General features: G+C 40.2%; 1 protein-coding gene across 1 annotated transcript in view; it reads left to right on the forward strand.

Moving 5' to 3' along the window:
• Positions 1-1,350: 1,350 nt before the first annotated feature.
• The window catches only part of LOC109910167 (relaxin receptor 1-like), an 86,307-nt gene continuing 64,229 nt past the window's right edge, over positions 1,351-23,428 (forward strand). The window contains exons 1-2 of the mRNA XM_020509305.2: positions 1,351-1,664; positions 9,734-9,880. Of these exons, the coding sequence (XP_020364894.1) occupies positions 1,604-1,664; positions 9,734-9,880 (208 nt within the window). The 5' untranslated portion in view covers positions 1,351-1,603. The remainder of the gene's footprint in view (positions 1,665-9,733; positions 9,881-23,428) is intronic.

Below are 23,428 nucleotides of genomic sequence, written 5' to 3' on the forward strand. Positions count from 1 at the left end.
TCTGCAAGGGCTGCGACTTTTGTGGAGCGATGGGTAATGATGCTTCGTGGGTGACTGTTGTTGATGTGTGCAGAGGGTCCCTGGTTCGCGCCCGGGTATGGGCGAGGGGACGGTCTAATTTGTAAGGTGTTGGACTGTCAGGATTTGCTAAAGGACATTATTTTGCTTTCAGTATTTCATGCACCACCAAATGTCACTCAAGAAGTTTCCATTAGAAAGAAAACACTGGACACACTTGGTTGAATCAACATTGTGTCCCTTTCAATTAAATGTTGTTGCCCAGTGGGAAGGTTCTGAAATTAACTGAAGCAATCTTATCAATGTTGGAGTATGAAGTGTAAGAAATTGCATAATTGAAAACCATAGTTCAGCAGTTTTTCTGATGTTAAACCAAATAATTGTTTGGTTCTAACTCAAAACATGTATTGAATTGTGTCTGACCCCAAGCTATTTTAGTAGTATTGTCTAATCAGCATTATTTTAAATATTAAATATTACACTTTTGCATCAACACTTTTTCTCAACAAATAGGCTAAATAAATAGGCTAAATAAATAGGCTAAATAAATAGGCTAAATAAAACGAGAGAGGAGTGTAAATGAAAACAGTTTGTGTGTTTTATCACCTGCTGTAAAAACCAGGCACCAGCTTTGTACCTGGTGCAATCTTTTGCTAAATCTGCCATTATGTTTTCGTCTGCCAGCAAACAGCTTTCCAGGGTGCGACAAACATAAACCAATTCTTCATATGCTGCAAAGCACGACTGGGTACAATAGTGCTTGTTAATAAGGAACTTTTATTTCTTTTTACAGGGTAAGCCTACTCAAAAATGCTCCCCTTCAGTGGTAAACATTTATTTTTGGAAACTATTTTCATAATTTTACCTGCAGACACAAACTATGGTCTCTCTCTCTCTCTCTCTCTCTCTCTCTATGTATCTCTCTGTCTTTCTGCCTCTCACTCTCTCTGTCTTTCTATCGTTCTCTATCTATGTATCTCTCTCTCTCTATGTATCCATCTCTTTCTGTCTTTCTTTCTCTGTCTCTTTCTATGTATATCTATATCTCCATCTTTCTTTCTCTCTGTCTTAATCTCTCTGTATTGATCCTGTCTTTCTCTCTCCCTCTCTTTCTGTATGTATCTATCTCTCTTTCTGTCTGTATCTCTCTCTCTCTTTCTGTATGTATATCTCTCTCTTTCTGTACGTATCTCTCTCTCTCTTTCTGTATGTATCTATCTCTCTTTCTGTATGTATCTCTCTCTCTCTTTCTGTATGTATATCTCTCTTTCTGTACGTATGTATCTCTCTCTCGCTCTCCCTGTCTCTCTTTCCCTCTGTTGATGACAAACGGTTCGCACGCGCTCTAGAGCGGCAGTGGAGATTTCCGTGTGCCAGTTGATGAAATAGATTCTCTGGAGCAGTTTCGAATCGGTTTCTCTACTGTTGGCTCCAGACAGCCGCTAACCATCTTTACCAACGTCATCTTGACAAACTTAACTACTAAGTAGTCTAGCCCATCTTGGTAATTGCAGTTCTTAGACTACAGCTTTTACGCGTTGGAAGCTTGGAAGAAAACTTAAACTTCTGTTTTCTCGTGTTTTTAATGCTGTTACAGTTAAATATGCAAGCTTATGTCGCTTGGATTCTCATGTATGGAGTGACAGGTATGTTTAACCTAATGATATGTTGCACATCAGTTTGTTAACTCTGAAATTGACCAATAGTTATTTATGCTAATGTATGGTTTAAGCCTGTATATTATCTGTTTTCCCCTCCAATTCTGGCATTGTTTGCATTTATTTTTGACAGGTCTTCTGGAAGTTTGCTTAGCCGGAACGTCTTAGACGTGTATATTGCAATAGATGCAGCTAAATGGAGTCTATACTGTAGCTTTGCTATCGAAAATACTGTGGGACACTTGACAGACGAAATTACGTTTAAGTGCTCTATAATGGCACGAAATGATAAAATCCTGGAAAATATTTTCGTTATGGTATCTAATTGCCTTCGCCGTTGTAGCCTGGTCTTATAGACTAAACGTAACATAGACACGTATTAGTATGATATGATACGTTTTGTATGGTTACATAAGACAGAAGGTTACTTTTAGGTTGGATGGGTAGGCATACAACATCAACACCTAACAATCCAAAGGTTGCGTGTTCAAATCTCATCACGGACAACTTTAGCTGATTAGCTGATTAGCAACTTTGAAACTACCTAACCATAACCTTAACCTTAACCTTACTCCTAACCTTAACACTAAACTTAAGCCCTAACCCTTAGCCTAGCTAACATTAGTGTTACTCACCTAGCAAACATTAGCCACAACAAATTGGAATTTGTAACATCATAAGTTTTGCTAATTCGAAACATATTATACAAATGTCAAATTCATAACATTATTGTATATATTGCAATTTGTAACATATACGAATTGTAATTCGTAAGATATCAAATGAAATGGAAGATGGACATGGACACAAATTAATACATACGATACCATACAAAACATAATATATCAGACTAATTGGAGTGTCCTGGATTTACATGTATAATGTTATGTCTACCCCAGAGTCCCAACCTGGTCTCAGAGCATTTCGTATTACTCTGTACGTAAATCCGAACACTCCATTTCTTCCTCAACTATTTACTCAACTCTTACCCTATGAGGTCCGGAGCCTACTGGTTTTCTCTCTTCCTGATAATTAATTGCACCCACCTGGTGTCCCAGGTCTAAATCAGTTCCTGTTTAGAGTGCAACAATGAAAAAATGCAGTGGAACTGACTTTGAGGTCGAGAGTTGACTTTGACGGCTCTACACTATACATTGCTTAATTTGTCAAATAACCTGAAATTAGGCAAATTAATAGAATTTAGCAACCAGGAAATGGCGGAGCGATTTCTGCATATTGCACCTTTATTGGCTGCTGGCTGCTGATGTTTCACATTGAGATATTACATTGCTGTGGTGCTGTTTATGCAGTTTGGAGAGACTCATTTGGGGTCGAGGAATATTATTCTCAGTCATATAAATAATGTATTTTCCCACCATTTGTTTACAAGAGAGCATTGAGGTCATGGGACCTTTTTACATAACTGTTCACCTTATTTCAATGATGTGGAATGAACGCCAGTAGAGAATGATATAGAAACCATCTCCTTTATGATGCTCATACCATAGAGATACATATTGTGGCTCATACACTAAATATAACATGTCAGGATCTTGCCCTGGGCTTTTCTGAAATTAGCATGGCAAAGATTTTGGCCCTGAGAGTCATATTCTAAAATTACATTCCCACCACTTGCAGATATCAAACATATTGATTAGTAAAATCAATGATTCAAATACTGTATTAGTATTGCATATATTGTATGACACATCTGAGAACATTTGCTTTATTCAGTATTTCCATGACAATTTTAGCTTGTTTAAAAGTGATGATCAAGATCATTGAGTAACTGTTGAGCCTGCATGCATCAATTTCAATCAGTGAAATTAGTAATCCAGCTATTAGTGCTTGTCAGTCACCACATACCCTAGGCCAGGGGTCATCAACTATATTCAGCCACGGGCACATTTTTTCTTGAGTGGATGGTCGGGGGCCGGAACATAATTATAAATAATTTGTACTCTGCAAATTGACGCAAGAAGCCCAAACAGATATTGTATTTATCAAAACATAATAATTTCAAACTTTGTTTACATGGGTACACAAACACATACACTGAGTGTACGAAACATTAGGAACACCTGCTCTTTCCATGACATTGTATTACGTCCTGTATTGATGTCACTTGTTAAATCCACTCCCCTTCATCTAGGAGGAGACAGGTTAAAGAAGGATTTTTAAGCCTTGAGACAATTGAAACGTAGATTGTGTGTGTGCCATTCAGAGGGTGAATGGGCAAGACAAAAGATTGAAGTGCATTTGAATGCGGTATGGTAGTAGGTGCCAGGCACAACGGATTTAGTGTGTCAAGAAGTGCACCGCTGCTGTGTTATTTACGCTCAACAGTTTCTCGTGTGTATCAAGAATAGTCTACCACCCAAAGGACATCCAGCCATCTTGACACCGTGGGAAGCACTGAAGTCATCATGGGCCAGCATCCCTGTGGAATGCTTCGACACCTTGTAGAGTCCATGCCCTGATGAATTTAGGCTTTTCTGAGGGCAAAAGGGAGTGAAACTCAATATTAGGAAGGTGTTCCTAATGTTTTGTACACTTAGTGTATATCTCTATTTACGAGTGGAAATACTTGGCAATACATTTCCTGAATTAAAATCACTTTGCGATGAATTCCTAGTAATTTTACAGTCTTTCGTGTCTAAAATCGAATTCCTCAGAAGACGTCGGGTTTCACAATCCCTGCCCTAGGCTACTTACAGTCTCCCAAGTCATAGACTGTTTTCTCTGCTACCACACAGCAAGCGGTACCGGAGCGCCATGTCAAGGACCAAAAGGCTCCTTAACAGCTTCTACCCCCAAGCCATAAGAATGCTGCTACAACTCGCTGTTTATTATCTATGCATAGTCACTTCGCCCTTACCTACATGTACAAATTACCTCAACTAACCTGTACCCCCACACATTGACTCGGTACCGGTACCCCCTGTATATAGCCTCGTTATTGAAGGTAACCTGGAACCGGTTTAAAAAATGAATGGAATTAGTTTTGTGCCAACAAAAAGGGGGTTAAATATGTGTAAAAATATATATTTCATGAGATATCCTTTATCTCCTAGATATAGGACAGACACTTCAAAACCTGATTTCTTATTATTTATTTTTGACTCTCTGATGCATTAAAGGCCAAATTCATTATTTTGTGAAATCATTTTGTATATATTTTTTTATACCTACAGGGGCCCTAAAATTCTAAATAAATAGCTAAATTATCCATAGTACGGCCATCTTAAAACAATTCTGACAGGCAGGCTCTGATAGGCTAGACCACCCTGTAATTCACAGCACAACAGTTGTCACAAATTGATGAAATCAGATGAGCTCCAATGAATGAAAATGATATGCAAATATTTGGGGTGAAAAAAGGTAGACCTCCTACAGTATCCTGACTGACAAGTCAGCCATGTTAGTGACAGGTTGCTCTGTGGCTCGGTGCTGGAAAGTGTCCACATTGACAGATGGACTGAGAGACTGTCTAACATCAGTTGACATCAGTTGACCAAAATAACTTTGCCACAGGGTTATTTGGGACACTGCAATAGCACTTTCTTCCTCAAATTTGATCTTTAATGTGCATGGATTTTGTACACAGATCAAGAGATATTCTTAGTATTGACTCAGATGAACTTGGCATGAAAAAGTAATTGAGCACACAGGCTACATGGAAGGTAGATGTATTTCAAAGTGTCCCATGCAGAATAACGTAAAGTTCTACTTCATTCCCAAAACAAAATGTCCCATACAGACTAGTGTAAAGTGCTATTTCATGCCCAAAACAAAATGTCCCATACAGACTAGTGTAAAGTGCTACTTCATTCCCAAAACAAAGTGTGTCAAATGTTATTTTGCTTCAAACGTCAGATTTGATTTGGGGTTGATCTGGAACTGCAATGCAACAGATGGAATGGGACGTGGACTCATCTCAGCATCGAACTACTTTAAATATTGGAAAATGTGGACTATGACTTCACAGGCGGATATTGGATGTCAATTTCCGTTGCTTGAAATGGAAACATTATGCACTGTAAAAATTAAAAATTAAAAACACCTGCAAATGTTGTAACTATTTATTATTAAGTACAGTAACTGGTTCCCTAGCGTTTTTTAGTTTACTCAACTTTTCGTTCCAAGTGTTACTTGAACAAAAGAAAAACATAGCTTCAACTTAAGACAGCTGTGACAAAAATTCTGTTAATATAAAATGTGTTTGCTCAACTGAAATTCACTGCATCACCTGCCATGGTGGGAACAGATGTTAGACATAAACAGCTTTGCAAGTCTCTTTGAATGAGTTTCCTTGTTGCATCATGCATTGCTGTATCCAGAATGATGTTCCTCTAGAGACATGGTTTCAAGAATTGTTAAGGAAACATACTCTTATTAGGATGGATGAGCAATGACTTCTGAAAGATAATTGATGTATCTCTTCTGAAATGATACGAGACACCAAGAGGACTGCAGTTATCCTCAGTCTGTTGGTGGCTGAAGATTACAGCCGGTAGATTGGTTTTCCTACCTGTGATTTTATCTTAGTGTATAAGCTCTGATGGATGGTTGGATCCATCCTTCTCCTCTAACACAGTTCTCCTCTAAGCCATCTTAAATTCAAGTTGGCAGGATCATCCTAGATTCTATTGCTCCTACTGCTGTACAACCAACCAACCGCTAACTGCTTTACAAAAGAGGCACTTACAACAACATAATGGGCATTTTACCTGGTTTCCCCCGTTTGTCACACAGAGAGCGTAACCAATGACTATTCCCATGTTATCCTGCTGGATGACCAACACAGTTAGAGGAGAAGGATGGTTCCAACCATCCATCAGAGCTTATACATCAGTATCTCCACGATTGATTTTGAGAGCAGTGAATTTCTCAGAGCGAGTGTGAAACTAGGTCCCTCACTCATGTCTCTGTTGTGATGAAGTGCATGGCTAAGGTTAGCCAAAGCCCTGAGGTTTGCACATGACTTACCATGTCCATCTTTACAATACATTTACATTTCAGTCATTTAACAGAAGCATTCAGGGTTAAGTGCCTTGCTCAAAGGCACATCGACAAAGACTCCTAGTCACCCCACTAAGCACTGAGATGTCACTATCAGGTGTTAGGGTTCATGTAGTCTTCATTCTCATGATTCCAGCATGATAACATCAAGACAACTGGGAATGGCACCATATTTTTGGTTGTTATCTGGTCAGTAAACCATGATGACCATGTGTCAAGCATGCCTCACTTAATTACAACCAATTCCCGCTGGGAATATTCATTGGATACGCTCTCTGTGTGACAAACGGGGGAAAACCAGGTAAAATGCCCATTATGTTGTTGTAAGTGCCTCTTTTGGTTGGTTGTACAGCAGTAGGAGCAATAGAATCTAGGATGATCCCGCCAACTTGAATTTAAGATGGCTTTGACATAATGAGCAACACTTCTCCTGGTCCATTGGTGGAATATGGATCAACATGGAAAAGAGTGGAAATTGAGGTTCAAGCCTGCATTGACAAATGCTTCGGTAAGCAGTCACAGCTGTGCTATTCAGAAACAAATAATGGACTACATACACGATGATGTGTGGGTATATTTCAGAAACATACACTGCATTTGGAAAGTATTCAGACCCCTTCTTTTGTTTCACACTTTGTTACATTACAGCCTTATTCTAAAATGTATTACTTTTTTTATCAATCTACACACAATACCCAATAATGACAAAGCGGAAAACAGTTTTTTTTATGTTTGCAAATGAAAAATAGAAATACCTTATTTACCTTAATAGTCAGACCCTTTGCTATGAGACTCGAAGTTGAGCACAGGTGCATCATGTTACCATTGATTGTCCGTGAGATGTTTCTACAACATGATTGGAGTCCACCTGTGGTAAATTCAGTTGATTGGACATGATTTGGAAAGGCACACATGGTCACTCTAACAGAGCTCCAGAGTTCCTCTGTGGAGAAAGGAGAACCTTCCAGAAGGACAACCATCTCTGCACCACTCCACCAATTAGGCCTTTATGCTAGAGTGGCCAGACGGAAGCCATGCCTCAGTAAAAGGCACATGACAGCCCACTTGGAGTTTGCCACAAGATTCTCTGGTCCGATGAAACCAAGATTGAACTCTTTGGCCTGAATACAAAGCGTCACATCTGGAGGAAACCTAGCACCATCCTCATGGTGAAACATGGTGGTGGGGGGATGTTTTTTATCGGTAGGGACTGTGAGACTAGTCGGGATCGAGAGAAAGATGAACAGATCAAAGTGCAGAGAGATCATTGATGAAAACCTGCTCCAGAGCGATCAGGATCTCAGAATGGGGCGACAGTTCCCCTTCCAACAGGGCAACAACCCTAAGCACACAGCCAAGACAACGCAGGAGTGGCTTTGGGACAATTCTCTGAATGTCCTTGAGTGGGCCAGCCAAGGCCCGGACTTGAACTCAATCGAACATCTCTGGAGAGACCTGAAATTAGCTGTGGAGTGATGCTCCCCATCCAACCTGACAGAGCTTGAGAGGATCTGCAGAGAAGAATGGGAGAAACTCCCCAAATTCTGGTGTGCCAAGCTTGTAACGTCATACTGAAGAAGACCCAAGGCTGTAATTGCTGCCAACGGTGCTTCAATGAAGTACTGAGTAAAGGGTCTGAATACTTTTGTAAATGTGATATTTCAACAACAACAAAAATTATACATTTGCAAAAATAAAATAAAAACAGTTTGGTTCGTCATTATGGGGTATTGTGCGTAGATTGAGGGGGGGGAGGACGATTTAATCTATTTTAGAATATGGCTGTAACGTAACAAAATGTGGAACAAGTCTGAATACTTTCCTGGTGCACTGTATGATGTGTGGGTATATTTCAAAAACATGTAACTGACTAGATACAGTATGATGTGTGGGTATATATCAGGAGCAAAAAGGCAGTGGGGGGTCTTTGCATGTAAAAGTGCACCCGTTTAGTTTGATTATCATGGAAGCAGATAAAGGATGGTGGATATGTTCCCCTGTTGCATTATGCAACTAGCCTATACTCCAGAGAGCACATGAACACTCTGAACTAAGAATAAATCATCTCTATGAACTGAACACCATGGGAGCCCTGTTAATATTTCGTATTTCATACATTTTCAGAATTGACTGCTAAATGAAACATTGATAGGAAAATGCTCAAGTGTTTTCGACAAACCCATCCAGAGCCTACTGACTGATGAGCTAGCTCCCCTTGGGTGGACGATACTGAAAGATGTTTACTTTCATCATTTTTAGAGGGCTCTTATAATATTTTGTTTCCACTCAGGAAATACACCAACTTTAAAATTAGCAACCGCCCTTTAATTTTCCATGGTGTTATAATGTGTTCCCATTCCACACTTATGATATGTGTTCCCATTCTCCACTTTTAATATGTGTTCCCATTCCCCACTTTTAATATGTGTTCCCATTCCCCACTTATAATATGTGTTCCCATTCCCCACTTTTAATATGTGTTCCCATTCCCCACTTTTAATATGTGTTCCCATTCCCCACTTTTAATGTGTTCCCATTCCCCACTTATAATATGTGTTCCCATTCTCCACTTATAATATGTGTTCCCATTCCCCACTTATAATATGTGTTCCCATTCCCCACTTTTAATATGTGTTCCCATTCCCCACTTTTAATGTGTTCCCATTCCCCACTTATAATATGTGTTCCCATTCTCCACTTATAATATGTGTTCCCATTCTCCACTTATAATATGTGTTCCCATTCCCCACTTATAATATGTGTTCCCATTCCCCACTTATAATATCTGTTCCCATTCCCCGCTTATAATATGTGTTCCCATTCCCCACTTATAATATGTGTTCCCATTCCCTACTTATAATATGTGTTCCCATTCTCCACTTATAATATGTGTTCCCATTCTCCACTTATAATATGTGTTCCCATTCCCCACTTATAATATCTGTTCCCATTCCCCGCTTATAATATGTTTCCCCATTCCCCAATCAATGAGAAACACCAACTTTGAAATTGAAACATGGCTCTTGAATTTTCAGCAGGAACTTCGTTCAACGTCTCGGAGGAGAAGACAAACTGCCCCCTAGGATATTTCCCTTGTGGCAACCTGAGCATGTGCCTGCCCCAGCTCATGCACTGCAATGGTATCGATGACTGTGGAAATGAAGCGGACGAGGAGAACTGTGGTGAGTCGTCAGTTTATTAATTTATGTGTCAAACTCCAGTCCTGGAGGGCCGAGGGGATTTTACAACTCCTTTGTGGTTGATTGATCAATTAAGGTCACTGATTAGTTGGGAACTCCCATAACCTGGTTGTCTAGGTCTTAACGAGACTCCGATAGAAATGAAATAACAAAAACCAGCAGACACACGGCCCTCCAGGACCAGCAGACACACGGCCCTCCAGGACCAGCAGACACATGGCCCTCCTGGACCAGCAGACACATGGCCCTCCTGGACCAGCAGACACATGGCCCTCCTGGACCAGCAGACACACACGGCCCTCCTGGACCAGCAGACACACACCCCTCCTGGACCAGCAGACACACACCCCTCCTGGACCAGCAGACACACACCCCTCCTGGACAAGCAGACACACGGCCCTCCACGAATTGAGTTTGACACCCCTGATTTATTGACTCATTTATTATAAGTAATTGTATTCTGACTGTGCTCACTTTGATCCTTGCTCTCCAGACTTTGATATTTGGATATTTGATCATGAAGTGTGGCGGTGCATCAGATGTAAATTTTTCCATCAAGGAAAGTTCAGGATTATTACATTAAAAATATGTTAAAAATATTTCACCTTTATTTAACCGGGTAGGCTAGTTGAGACCTGCAACCTGGCCAAGATGAAGCAAAGCAGTTCAACACATAAAACAACCCAGAGTTGCACATGGAAAAAACAAACATGCAGTCAATAATACAGTATGAAAAAGAGTATATATACAGTGTGTGCAAATGAGGTAAGATAAGTGTCACACCCTGACCTTAGTTGTCTTTGTTTTCTTTATTATTTTGGTTAGGTCAGGGTGTGATGAGGGTGGTATGTGTGTATTCTTGTCTAGGGTTTTTTGTACATCTATGGGATTTTGGTTTGTCTAGGTATATATAGGTCTATGGTGGCCTGAATTGGTTCCCAATCAGAGGCTGCTGTTTGTCGTTCTCTCAGATTGGGGATCCTATTTAGGTTGCCATTTTCCATGTTGGTTTTGTGGGTTATATTCTATGTTTAGTTGCCTGTTCTGCACTAGCCATATTGCTTCACGGTTCAGTTTGTTGTTTCGTTTCGTTTCGTTTAGTTCTGTTCAGTGTTCTCTCTTTTATTAAAGAGTTATGTTCACTTACCAAGCTGCGCCTTGGTCTCCTCTTTATGATGACTGTGACAATAAGGGAGGTAATAAGGGAGGTATTTACAGATGGGCTATGTACAGGTGCAATGATCTGTGAGCTGCTCTGACAGCTGGTGCTTGAAGTTAGTGAGGGAGATAAGAGTCTCCAGCTTCAGCGATTTTTGCAGTTCGTTCCAGTCATTGGCAGTAGAGAACTGGAAGGAAAGGCGGCCACACGCCTTTCGGGGGTGACCAGTGAAATATACCTGCTGGAGTGCGTGCTGCTATGGTGACCAGTAAACAGAGATAATGCGGGGCTTTACCTAGCAAAGACTTGTAGATGACCTGGAGCCAGTTGGTTTGGCGACGAGTATGAAGCGAGGGCCAGCCAACGAGAGCATACAGGTTGCAGTGGTGGGTAGTATATGGAGATTTGGTGACAAAACGGATGGCACTGTGATAGACTGCATCCAATTTGTTGATCTTGCAGCAGTCATAAAACATATCACATCAAAAATGTAAAATAAATAGCAAAGGATATTTACAAACAAATAGGCAGGGTAAGTGCAGTTTCATAGTGCAAGTGCTAAGTGCAATTAGTCCAACATTTTGTTGAATAAAAGTACATGGCAGTATTGTTTTTAACCATAGGTAGTCTGTACCTGCGGCCAGAAGGAAGATGCTGGAATTCAGGGTGGAGTGGATGGGAAGAGTCAACCGCTATTTTATTCGACTTATGGAGGGCTCTGCCCAGGTAGACAGATAGATGACAGTTCTTGCTGTTGCTGCCCCATGATTTTTCTGCAAGTCCTGACCAACTTGCCCAACCTATTTTTCTGTGCAACCTTGAAATTCCCAAACCAGCAGGTCAAGCAGTAGGACAGAATGCTCTCAATGAAAGATTTATAAAATAGAACCATGATGGTTAGATCAGCATTAAAAAAGTGCAGTTTCCATAGGAAATACATTCTCTGTTGGCCTATCTAAAAATAGTGTCAGTACACTGATCCCAGGACAGCTTGTTGTCAATGACTAGCCCATGGTATTTGTTGTCATGACGTTGCCCTCTTTGGGTACAGCGAGCACCCTTCCCACTGCACCAACCCTTTTCTATGCACCATCCCCCTACCCCCCCTGTCTCCTACAGCCAGACTGCTGTGGTCAGAGAGAGGTCGTAAATTCCTGGAGGAGATTATCTCCTCATGGCCACAGTATAGAGAGAGAGTAAAGTTTCTTAGAGAGTACAAAGGAATTTCTTCCACCTCACAGAACTGGAGAACCGAACAACATTTATGTTCTGGAGAAGGTATAAAAGATCGGTGAAGAATCCAGCTACGAACTGGTCCGTTTGGTACAATTTTGTGAAACTCATGGGAGACAATACGGCCACATTACCATAACGCTGTTTATATAATAGCCTCAGATATGAGGCTTACATCTAATTGTTGTATAAGATTAATGATTGAGGATGATACTGTTTGTGTTATTGTGAAATGTGATTTTGAACTGTTTAATGAAGGAAACTCCAATTCCCTTTGGAGTTTAACTAAATCAGAGGACCGCCCATGAGCACAGTTATGGTCGGGCATCCTGGGACAGGCCCTTTTCTACTCTTTTGAATAAAAACCCCACCCGGGTTTTCACCAGACCATGTTTCTCTCAATTACAAGAGGACAAAGGTTGCAGACCAGCTTACCTCGATAACGAGAGGGCCAAGGTTTGATACGATTGCTGAATCTTTTAACCATCCCACGTGGTTAAACTCTTAGACTATCGATATCAACAGAATAAGAACAAGTCTTTGATATTAATTACTAGTCTGCAGCTAGGAATTCTGTATCGTTGAACGGGAAGACCGACAACCGCCGAAACATGTATTCTGTAACGACATGAATGAATGTCACTCTGAACTATCCATTCTAACCATGAGAGAGAAGGCTCTCCAACAGAAACAAACTTTTCAACAGAGATCCCGACGACACACTGAGCGTAAATATATACAGTATATTGATTGCAATTGTTCCCGAATGGTTCATGGCCAAGAATTAGCATTTCAATTGTTATAATTATCAGTTTTGTAGTGTCTCATCGCAGTTGACCCCAACTTCCCTTTTTGTACACCAAGCCGCGATGCCGGTTTAGCCCACTAAAGCATATCCGCTATCATTTCCTTGTAACTATCTACTGTTTGTTTATGCATTTCTGTGAATTACTTAGTTAGTAAGTAAAGGATTTAAGACAATTGATGTATGGATGACTCATAGTAAAGACTGGTTTCGTGCAGATACCCAACAATTTACGACGTTTGGAATGAGACTAAATTGAGGTAAAATAAAGAATAAGTCATTAATCAGAAGGCTAATTGATCAGATATTAAAATATCTGAAAAGTTATATCAGGAAAATTATAACTTTCTATTCGGAATATTTTCCTTGGTGCCCCGACTTCCTAGTTAATTACAGTTACATGATTAGTCAGTTTGATCGCGTAATAATAACTACAGAGTTATTTGACAAATAAGTCTTCAGTTTAATGATGCCAAAGACACGACATTGTATTCCTCCACTATTTCAATGGGCTCACCTTTTATCAGTGATGGTGTGTGCATAGTAATGTTCCTTCGAAAGTCAATCACCTTGTCCTTAGTTTTTGATGTATTTAATATTAGATGGGATGACTCACATCAGACAGTAAAATCCTTTAGGGCTGGTCCATGCTCCGTCTCATCCCCTTCGGGAAGAATGACCAAAGCAGTATCGTCAGCATATTTGATCAGGTGGCGCCCTGGGAACTGGCTCCGGCAGTAGTATACAGTATGTATAGTACTGGTGAAAGAACACTTCCCTGTGGGGATCCAACTGAAGTAGTGCGCACCCAATGTATCTTTGACTCTCCTGCGCCTGACTTCCCTGCCACCTATACACACGGCGCTGACACCATATGAATAATTAATTATAATTTACCGGTTTCCATTAGGAGAGTACGAATTTTTGTTTGTGGATATTCTTGTGGGGAAACAACAACCTATCACCAGGTTATTTGTGACGCAGACTGTTAACAGTATCTCACTGTTGTCATAACTCACTTCACAGACGTGCTTCCCCATTCTTCTCTCATAGTTGGTGTTCTTGGTACCAACCTCTGCATTCAGGTCTACAATCGGGCGGCAGCGTAGCCTAGTGGTTAGAGCGTTGGACTAGTAACCGAAAAGTTGCAAGTTCGAATTCCCGAGCCGACAAGGTACAAATCTGTCGTTCTGCCCCTGAACAGGCAGTTAACCCACTGTTCCTAGGCCGTCATTGAAAATAAGAATTTGTTCTTAACTGACTTGCCTAGTAAAACAAAATGACAAGGAGCAGGTCTTGATCAGGTGTCTTCTCTACTCCAGATTAGAGGGTGTTATAGAACAGATCTTTTTATTAATTGGATTATTGTTAGTTTGGTATGTTGTCCATTGAGTCTGGCTTTTGTCATTCTGCTGCTGATTGGTTTCCATTCCATCAGAGTTTTCTGTACCCCATTCTGTAGGATGATGGTGACACCTTCACTATGTTGTCTATCCTCCTGGCTATTCCACCTGGCTTCACTCACCTCCAGGATCTATAGCTTGTATCTCCTCATTTTGCTGGTAACCTGTACCAGCTTTCTGGACTCAAACATTGTTTGAACATTCCATAAGCCAACGCACAGTTTTTCTTTTGTGTTCAGTGCTCCCATCTTAACGTTACCAGTTCCCCCATAGGCTTTTACTGATGGCGGTCAGACAAGTCTGAAGAAGATCTTCACATCCAGTTGTAGAATTGTCACTTTTTGCTGTTTCTGTAGCACAAGGGTTTTATGGGATGGCGTTGCTAGGCCCATGCCCAGCCGTCCACAATTTCTGATTTTGGGAGATTTTGGAGTTGATTTTTTTGTCCTTTACGATAGCCTTTTGTATTCCTGATGATGGATTACAGTCTCATACCACGTGAGATCAGACAGGCTTTGGGTCATGTGCAAGCTGCCCCTGTGCATCAAGCTCAATCAACTCCTGCTGCTGTGTTGTGAAAGCTATAACTGAAAGCCAACATAAAATGTTTTTTGTTTTTGTTTTAGCTGTTCATACCAGCAGTGTGAAACAGGAGGTAAGCCTCATAGTCTTTGTTTATCTTTGTAATGAGTGATTTTCAAGGCGGGAACACCTATGGCATAAAACAGAGGGACAGACATGGTAATGTAATAGTGTAAGGTACTGTGTACACTATGACATTATTAATGGGACACCAGTTCAGTTACTGAAAAAAAATAGTATTGTAAGAAGACCTGACTTATTTTAGTAATAACTCTATAACAGGGTTTCCCGAACCCAGTTCCCCCCCTAATGTTAGTGTTGTTGGGGAACCCTGCCCTAGAAGACTATAAGTAGTAATAGACTTATCTGAAGGTATTAATTCTTTGAGAATCAATTAGAGTTAATTACCAGAATAATAAGACAAACACAGTTTCTTCATACAATCAACATTTAATAACACTAATCAAAATATTTACAAACATAATGAGAGTTAGGAAATAGAATGAAAGACAAAGTGAAGACATGAAGTGAAGACATGGAGATCCTGTTGTCTGTTGTGGCTTCTTGATTGTTCAGGCCGCACAGAAGAGAACAAAGGAAGAAGATGGCTGTGTGTCCTTCCTGGTTGAGTTGGGGTTCCTCCTTCAAGTTGCTCCTTTGGTCCTGAGTTGGTGTCCTTATGCTTGTTGTTTTTCTCTGTTGGCTCTTTGCTTGAGTTGCAGAAGCTGTACTCTAATTATCTTCTCATTCTTTCATTGAATGTTAGCTTATTAAGTGCACTGTTCAGGCTACAATAGCTCTTCTGAGATTAAGTCTTCTTCTAAGCCTGTTTTGTGCGTGGGCATAGGGCTGTTGTGGTGACGTTGTTACTGCCAGACCTGCAGTCATGAGTCATGGTAATCTCCTCTTATGCACTCTGGACATGCACTGGTAGTACCCAACCACTCTGTTGGCAATCTAACCACTCTAATATCAATGCAAAATGCAATCAAAAATCACTTCAAACGCGTATCATCAAAACAGTATCATGCTTTTAAAACTCACCTCACTGTGATCACTCAAGTTCAACAACAGGTTGAGACTGAGTGGATGTTGTTTCAAACACAACGAAATGGACAGCACTTTCTATGGTGATGATTAATTCAAAATGCCCATACACATATTAGAGCTTCAGCATACGAATAGGCCTGCCTATATATAAGTCCAAGCCCCCCCCAAAATTCGGAATTAAAGTCATTATTGTTCCGTTATACAATATATAGCTGAATAGTCTACCGCATATAAAAAAAATAAAAAAAAAAATAAACAGATTTAAGATGTCTTTGGTACATAATTGGTCTAGCCTATACTCCAAAATTAAACTAATTCTAGTAATCCCTGTTGTGTGTGGACTGTATTATTATGCATGCATGATGGACTGGTTACCTTATGCTATGCTCCAAACTTTCAAAGCATGAGTCTGGGAGAGAACATACAGCCCTAGGCGATGCTGTTTGTTCCTTGATTGTGCAGGGTGGCTTACAGCTAGCCTACAATTACTAACAGGGCATTTTTTATATATTTTCATAATTAATAGGCTGACGCATTACCTTTAGCTACAGAATATCCGTGCATTTCCATCTCTTTCTCTCCTTCATTCCTTTCTCGAGAGCGCAGACAGAGGGGCTGTCAACAGTCAACTGAAATATGTTTAATTGTGAAAACATGTAACTATCGATGTTCCCGAACAGATTTCACTTGGTTTCCCAAATTAAGCACTGGGTAGCTGCAGGAACAGGGTTGGAGGGCCCATGGCATACAGCATTTGGGTGGAATATCACGTCACGCAGCGAGAGGCTGCATGCTTCTCAAACAGTGGTTGATGCCTGGAGTGAATTACGTAAGTGTTCTTGTAAGCCCAGCAGTGTTTTGATGGTTGCCTGGTATGTTTCAGTAGGTGTCAATTGGTCTTTATTGTTTCTGGCTGTGCTTTTGCTTTCTCAGCTTGGTTGAGAAGGGTGCTGGTGGTGACATGGGACTCCTTCTCTGGAGCTGGACCAAGAGTTTGGGGCTGGGAGGGTGACTGAGGTGTCAAACGACCCCCCTGTTCCCTTATCTCTAAGTGTGTCTCCATCCTGATGTGTTTGACCTTGTTCAACTTTTCTAGCTGATTAGAGACTTGGGACAGCTTTGATTTGAAGGTTAACAATTTAGCTTTATTTTTCCTCCATTTCTGAACGCATGACTTGGTACAGTGCTGATTTATAATTTTGTAATTGGCAAGTTTTGAGCATTGCTGCTTGGTCAGTTAAACTAGTGGAATCTAATTCCACAGGTTTAGTCTTATGGTTGTGGTCTTAAGTTAATGTTGTGGTGTTTAGTTCAAGTTGCCGTACTTTGCACTTTTCATAAACAGCAGCCCTCTTTGTGGTAATGATTACCCAGTATTTTATGGTAATGATTGCCCAGTATTTTCTGCTAATGATTACCCAGTATTTTCTGGCATGTTAAGAAATGCTTGGAATAATTCCATCCTATAATTTCATTGTCCCCTCATATAGAGAATGTTGGTCACAGCTCTGTATGGAGAATAATGTTGAAGTAGCTTTTTGAGTCCTGGCAAGGCAGATTAATATGATCCAAATGCTGGAACTAAGTATGCCCATTTTCAGAGTCACAAAGCAATCTAGATAAATTTACTAATGAGTTACTAATGCTATTGAGTTGAAGAAAGCCATGCCTAAGTCCCCATGTCACCAGTGTCTTAAAAACCCTGCAGACTTATATGTGACATTAAGATAATGTTCAAAGTTGCGAGAGACAAATTTATCATGTGTGTGTGTGATGGACTTTTCAGTGATTGCATGTCAAGGTAAAAGCTATACTACCGTGCAAAAGTTTGGGGTCACTTAGAAATGTCCTTCTTTTTAAAGAAAAGCAAATGTTTTGGTATTAAAATAACATCAAATTGATCAGAAATACAGTGTAGACATTTGTTAATGTTGTAAATGACTATTGTAGCTGGAAACGGCAGATTTAAAAAAAATTGAATATCTAAATAGGCGTACAGAGGCCCATTATCAACCATCACTCCTGTGTTCCAATGGCACGTTGTGTTAGCTAATCCAAGTTTATCATTTTAAAAGGCTAATTGATCATTAGAAAACCCGTTTGAATTTATGTTACCACAGCTGAAAACTGTTGTTATAATTAAAGAAGCAATAAAACTGTCCTTCTTTAGACTAGTTGAGTATCTGGAGCATCAGCATTTGTCGGTTCGATTACAGGCTCAAAATGGCCAGAAACAAAGAACTTTCTTCTGAAACTCTAATTGTTTTGAAAAATGAAGGCTATTCAATGCAAACTTGTTAACACTGAAGGCCCAGAGTGAATTTAGTGTTTAGAATGTATTATGAATGTGTTGTGATTGACAGCTACACAGCTTCGTAGTGTGTAATACGGAGATCAATAGCATGAGATCTGGTGAACATCCATGGGCCATGCTGAGAGGAATCATGCAGAAATGCATCATGCTGCCTCCTTTTGACTTTGTAATTAAACTTTCAAGCTAATGCTCAAAATCCACAGGCCCTGGCACAGCCCAGCAGAGAAAATGTGATTGTTAACTGTGTGTCCAATACCAATGTTAACACTGAATTGACAGCCACATTTTAAATGATTAAGGGGTATTCTGTTTTTCAAAATGGGTTTGCATACACAATGTCATAGTGAACATAAGCTGTGACATACTGTAATTATATCTTTACATGTAAAAACAAACAATCAAACAAAATCAAGTACGTACTCATTTACTGTTTCTCCATGGCTCTTGTTATTCAAGGACACCCAATTCTGTATTCATCTTTTTTTTGTTATTCAAGTACATCTAATAAAATTCATGCATGCAAGAAAACAGTCCAACTGAATTTCATTCAGAATTTCAATTGCATCATAGCATTTAAAAAAATATATTAACATTCAAATCGCTTTTAATATTGCAATAACCAGCATTTGTATTTTAATATCCTCTCTCCAGACATTCAGAAATTACCCTGGTGCTGGATAAATGTGCTAGAAGGTTAGTTTTGAAAGAAACTGCAACAAATCATAAAGATTCATGAAACATTCATGTTAAATGTTATGAACGCAATCCCAATATTAATTTATATGCATGGCTACCAATTTTATATGTGTGGTATTTGAATTGTCAGCGAACTGGACTGCTCTGTCATGGTTTAGCAAATACCTTCTACTGAGATGTACTTGTTTTAGCAGATTACGTTTTGGTGTCTGCTGTCAGATCATTAGGACTTATGGTATTTCTGTCTCTTGGCCAGGTCTTTTTGTTGTTTGTGTATTGTATGCTTCTGTCTCTTGGCCAGGTCTTTTTGTTGTTTGTGTATTGTATGCTTCTGTCTCTTGGCCAGGTCTTTTTGTTGTTTGTGTATTGTATGCTTCTGTCTCTTGGCCAGGTCTTTTTGTTGTTTGTGTGTTGTATGCTTCTGTCTCTTGGCCAGGTCTTTTTGTTGTTTGTGTATTGTATGCTTCTGTCTCTTGGCCAGGTCTTTTTGTTGTTTGTGTATTGTATGCTTCTGTCTCTTGGCCAGGCCTTTTTGTTGTTTGTGTATTGTGTATTGTATGCTTCTGTCTCTTGGCCAGGTCTTTTTTGAAAAAAAGATTCATATCACAATCAGACCAAGATTCAGACCCAGACAAGAAAGAAAGAAAATAAGAATTTTGGATTTTGGTTAGAGGGGATCTATCTGTGTGGAATGTACAATGTATTAGTTGGCTAGTCACACAGTAAATCAAGAGTTTAACAGGTGACAAGAATACAATCGTACATTCTAGAGAAATATCTTTTGATAGCACAAAAATATATATGGAGTCGAAAAACTACCTTTTCCCTCACCTGGAGAAGATCACAAATAAAATACTTTTGATCAGAAATGTCAGAAAGTACATAATTAGTTGAAGGTTACTCAACCATATTTAAGTTAAAATGAGTATAACATGGAAGCCAAACCGACTGCACGCGTGCGCCATCGTGTGCCATCGTGCATAAAAGTATTTGGTCCCCCCACCAAACGAGATCACGACACGCAGGTTAAAATATCAAAACGAACTCTGAACCAATTACATTAATTTGGGGACAGGTCAAAAAGCATTAAACATTTATGGCAATTTAGCTAGCTAGCTTGCACATGCTAGTACTGCGCCAACAGTACTGTGCAGCCATCTTCATCAACCTGGCCAACGCTTTCTACTCCGTCAATCACCGTATTGTTATCGGCAGACTCAATAGTCTTGGTTTCTTAAATGACTGCCTCGCCTGGTTCACCAACTACTTCGCAGACAGAGTTCAGTGTGTCAAATCGAAGGGCCTGTTGTCCGGACCTCTGGCAGTCTCTATGGGGGTACCACAGGGTTCGATTCACAGACCGACTCTTTTCTCTGTATATATCAAGGATGTCGCTCTTGCTGCGGGTGATTCCCTGATCCAGCTCTACGCAGATGACACCCTTCTGTATACATCTGGCCCTTCTTTGGACACTGTGTTTTCTAACCTCCAAACAAGCTTCAATGCCATACAACACTCCTTCCGTGGCCTCCAACTGCTCTTAAACGCTAGTAAAACCAAATGCATGCTTTTCAACCATTCACTGCCCGCACCCGCCTGCCCGACAAGCATCACTATCTCGAACGGTTCTGACCTAGAATATGTGGACAACTACTAATACCTGGGTGTCTGGCTAATCCAAAATTAAATCTAGAACACGTTTTCTATTTCGCAACAAAGCCTCCTTCACTCCTTCCTCCTCCACCAAACTTATCCTAGTAAAACTAACCTACCGTATCCTACCGATCCTCAACTTCGGCGATGTCATCTACAAAATAGCTTCCGATATTCTACTCAGCAAACTGGATGCAGTCTATCACAGTGCCATCTGTTTTGTTACCAAAGCCCCTAATACCACCCACCACTGCGACCTGTATGCTCTAGTCGGCTGGCCCTCGATACATATTCGTCGCCAGACCCACTGGCTCCAGGTCATCTATAAGTCTATACTAGGTCAAGCTCCACCTTATCTCAGCTCACTGGCCATGATAACAACACCCACCCGTAGCATGCGCTCCAGCAGGTATATCTCACTGGTCATCCCCAAAGCCAACACCTCCTTTGGCCGCCTTTCCTTCCAGTTCTCTGCTGCCAGTGTCTGGAACGAATTGCAAAAATCGGTGAAGCTGGAGACTTATATTTCCCTCACTAACTTTAAACATCAGCTATCTGAGCAGCTAACCGATCACTGCAGCTATACATAGTCCATCTGTAAATAGCCCCCCCAATCCACCTACCCCATTCCCATATTGTTTTTATTTACTTTTCTGCTCTTTTGCACACCAGTATCTCTACTTGCACATCATCATCTGCTCATTTATCACTCCAGTGTTAATCTGCTAAATTGTTATTACTTCGCTACTATGGCCTATTTATTGCCTACCTCCTCACACCATTTGCACACACTGTATATAGACTTTCATTTTTCTATTGGGTAATTTACTGTACGCTTGTTTATTCCATGTGTAACTCTGTGTTGTTGTTTTTGTCGCATTGCTTTGCTTTATCTTGGCCAGGTCGCAGTTGTAAATGAGAACTTGTTCTAGCCTACCTGGTTAAATAAAGGTGAAATAAAAAAATAAATAAAAATATGCGTGCTCAGGTGCTTGCTCTCTATCAGGACAGAAAAACCATTGCTCGCATGGAGAACTAAAAAAAAAGGGCAATGAAAAAAATGATGGTTATAAAATAAACCAAAAGTGTGAACTCTGCAAACAACATTTCCACTCTGAGAATGAGAAGGGTAAATTGCTGTAATTAAAACATGCATTAACAGAAATGAATGTAACCAAATGACAGTGATTAACGATGCATTTACTACTGGTGACATTTGTAATGGGGAATTGATCAAAGAAAAAAAGCAAAGGGACAACAATTCACTAAATGAAATGAATGCCCATGAATGCCCAAGAATTGACAAGAGACAGCTGAGCCATTCTGGAGAGAGACTCGCCTATATCTTTGCCACACCTACCCTTCTTCTTGTCTCCACATTTTAAATTATACTAAAGACACATTATCTTCACACATATTTGAGATGCTTTTCACTGACAGCCACAACTCAATAATCAGCTAGGCCTATTGCCATAAGTGCAGCCCAAATTGTGGGCTTCCCAAATTGGCATCGGCCTAATTTTGAAACAATCCACAGCTATTTTTTTTAAATAAGCTAATATCCTTAATTCCTCTGTCTTGCTTTCTGGGAAGTATTTTGAATGATTTTATTTATTTCTGTATAGACAGGAGTAACTATTTAATTTTTACAAATTTATTTCCAATTACATCGGTATTGGACTCAACACTATACCATTTCTCTCCTGTTCTATTGGTTTTCATATCAACTTTCTTTCGTTGTCCAGAAGCCAAAGGCACAATCCTACTCATATTAGTAACCCTTCCTAGTTGTTGCATGTTTACATTTCCCCTCTTTATAAGTTTCTAACAGAGATCTCTGATTTTTCCAGTGAATTGCCCTTTGATAAAGTACGTTTTATTGGCTGCTTCAATACAGGAGTTGCATGTTCTGTTAATATGCATTGATTAACATAATCTAAATTGGATATCTGTCATTCTGAGCACCGTGGGTTTACGCCCTAATGGGTTTACGCCCTAATATGCACCCAATGCATATGGGTCTGGTAAATTTCTCAAATGGCCGGTAAATTAAAATCTTCCTGGTCATGTTGTCCGGCACCACATTTTCCGATTGGAAACCCTTACACACACATGAATGCACATGCACACAAACACATATGTTTGTTAGATTGATTATGACAGGGATTTATACATACCACATTGAAATGTCCTGGCGTTCAGATGGCGGAGTTGTATGCAGCAGAGTCTTGTTCATTGTGCACCAATCTGAAAAGAGCAGGCTGAAACAGGGAGAGACTACCTGGACTTATAAGGACCAATAAGAAATACTTTCTAATGCAAAACATCTTAAAATATGCCATATTGAACACAACCCACGGTTGTGAGGGTTTGAATCCCAGAAGGGCCACAGAGCATCGCAGCAGTTTTGTTGTTAATTACATTTCCCTTAATTAACATGCCAGACACCCATTCCAACCTTGTCCTCAGTGGAAAATTGCTAAGCTCCACGATCCCTGCTCATCTGTGTGAACGTGCCTTAGGCATGCTGCAAGGAGGGATGAGGGCTGCAGATGTGGCCAGGGCAATATATTGCAATGTCCGTACTGTGAGACGCCTAAGACAGCGCTACAGGGAGACAGGATGGACAGCTGAT

Source organism: Oncorhynchus kisutch, linkage group LG19 (genome assembly GCF_002021735.2).
Source record: "Oncorhynchus kisutch isolate 150728-3 linkage group LG19, Okis_V2, whole genome shotgun sequence".
Lineage (NCBI taxonomy): Eukaryota > Metazoa > Chordata > Actinopteri > Salmoniformes > Salmonidae > Oncorhynchus > Oncorhynchus kisutch.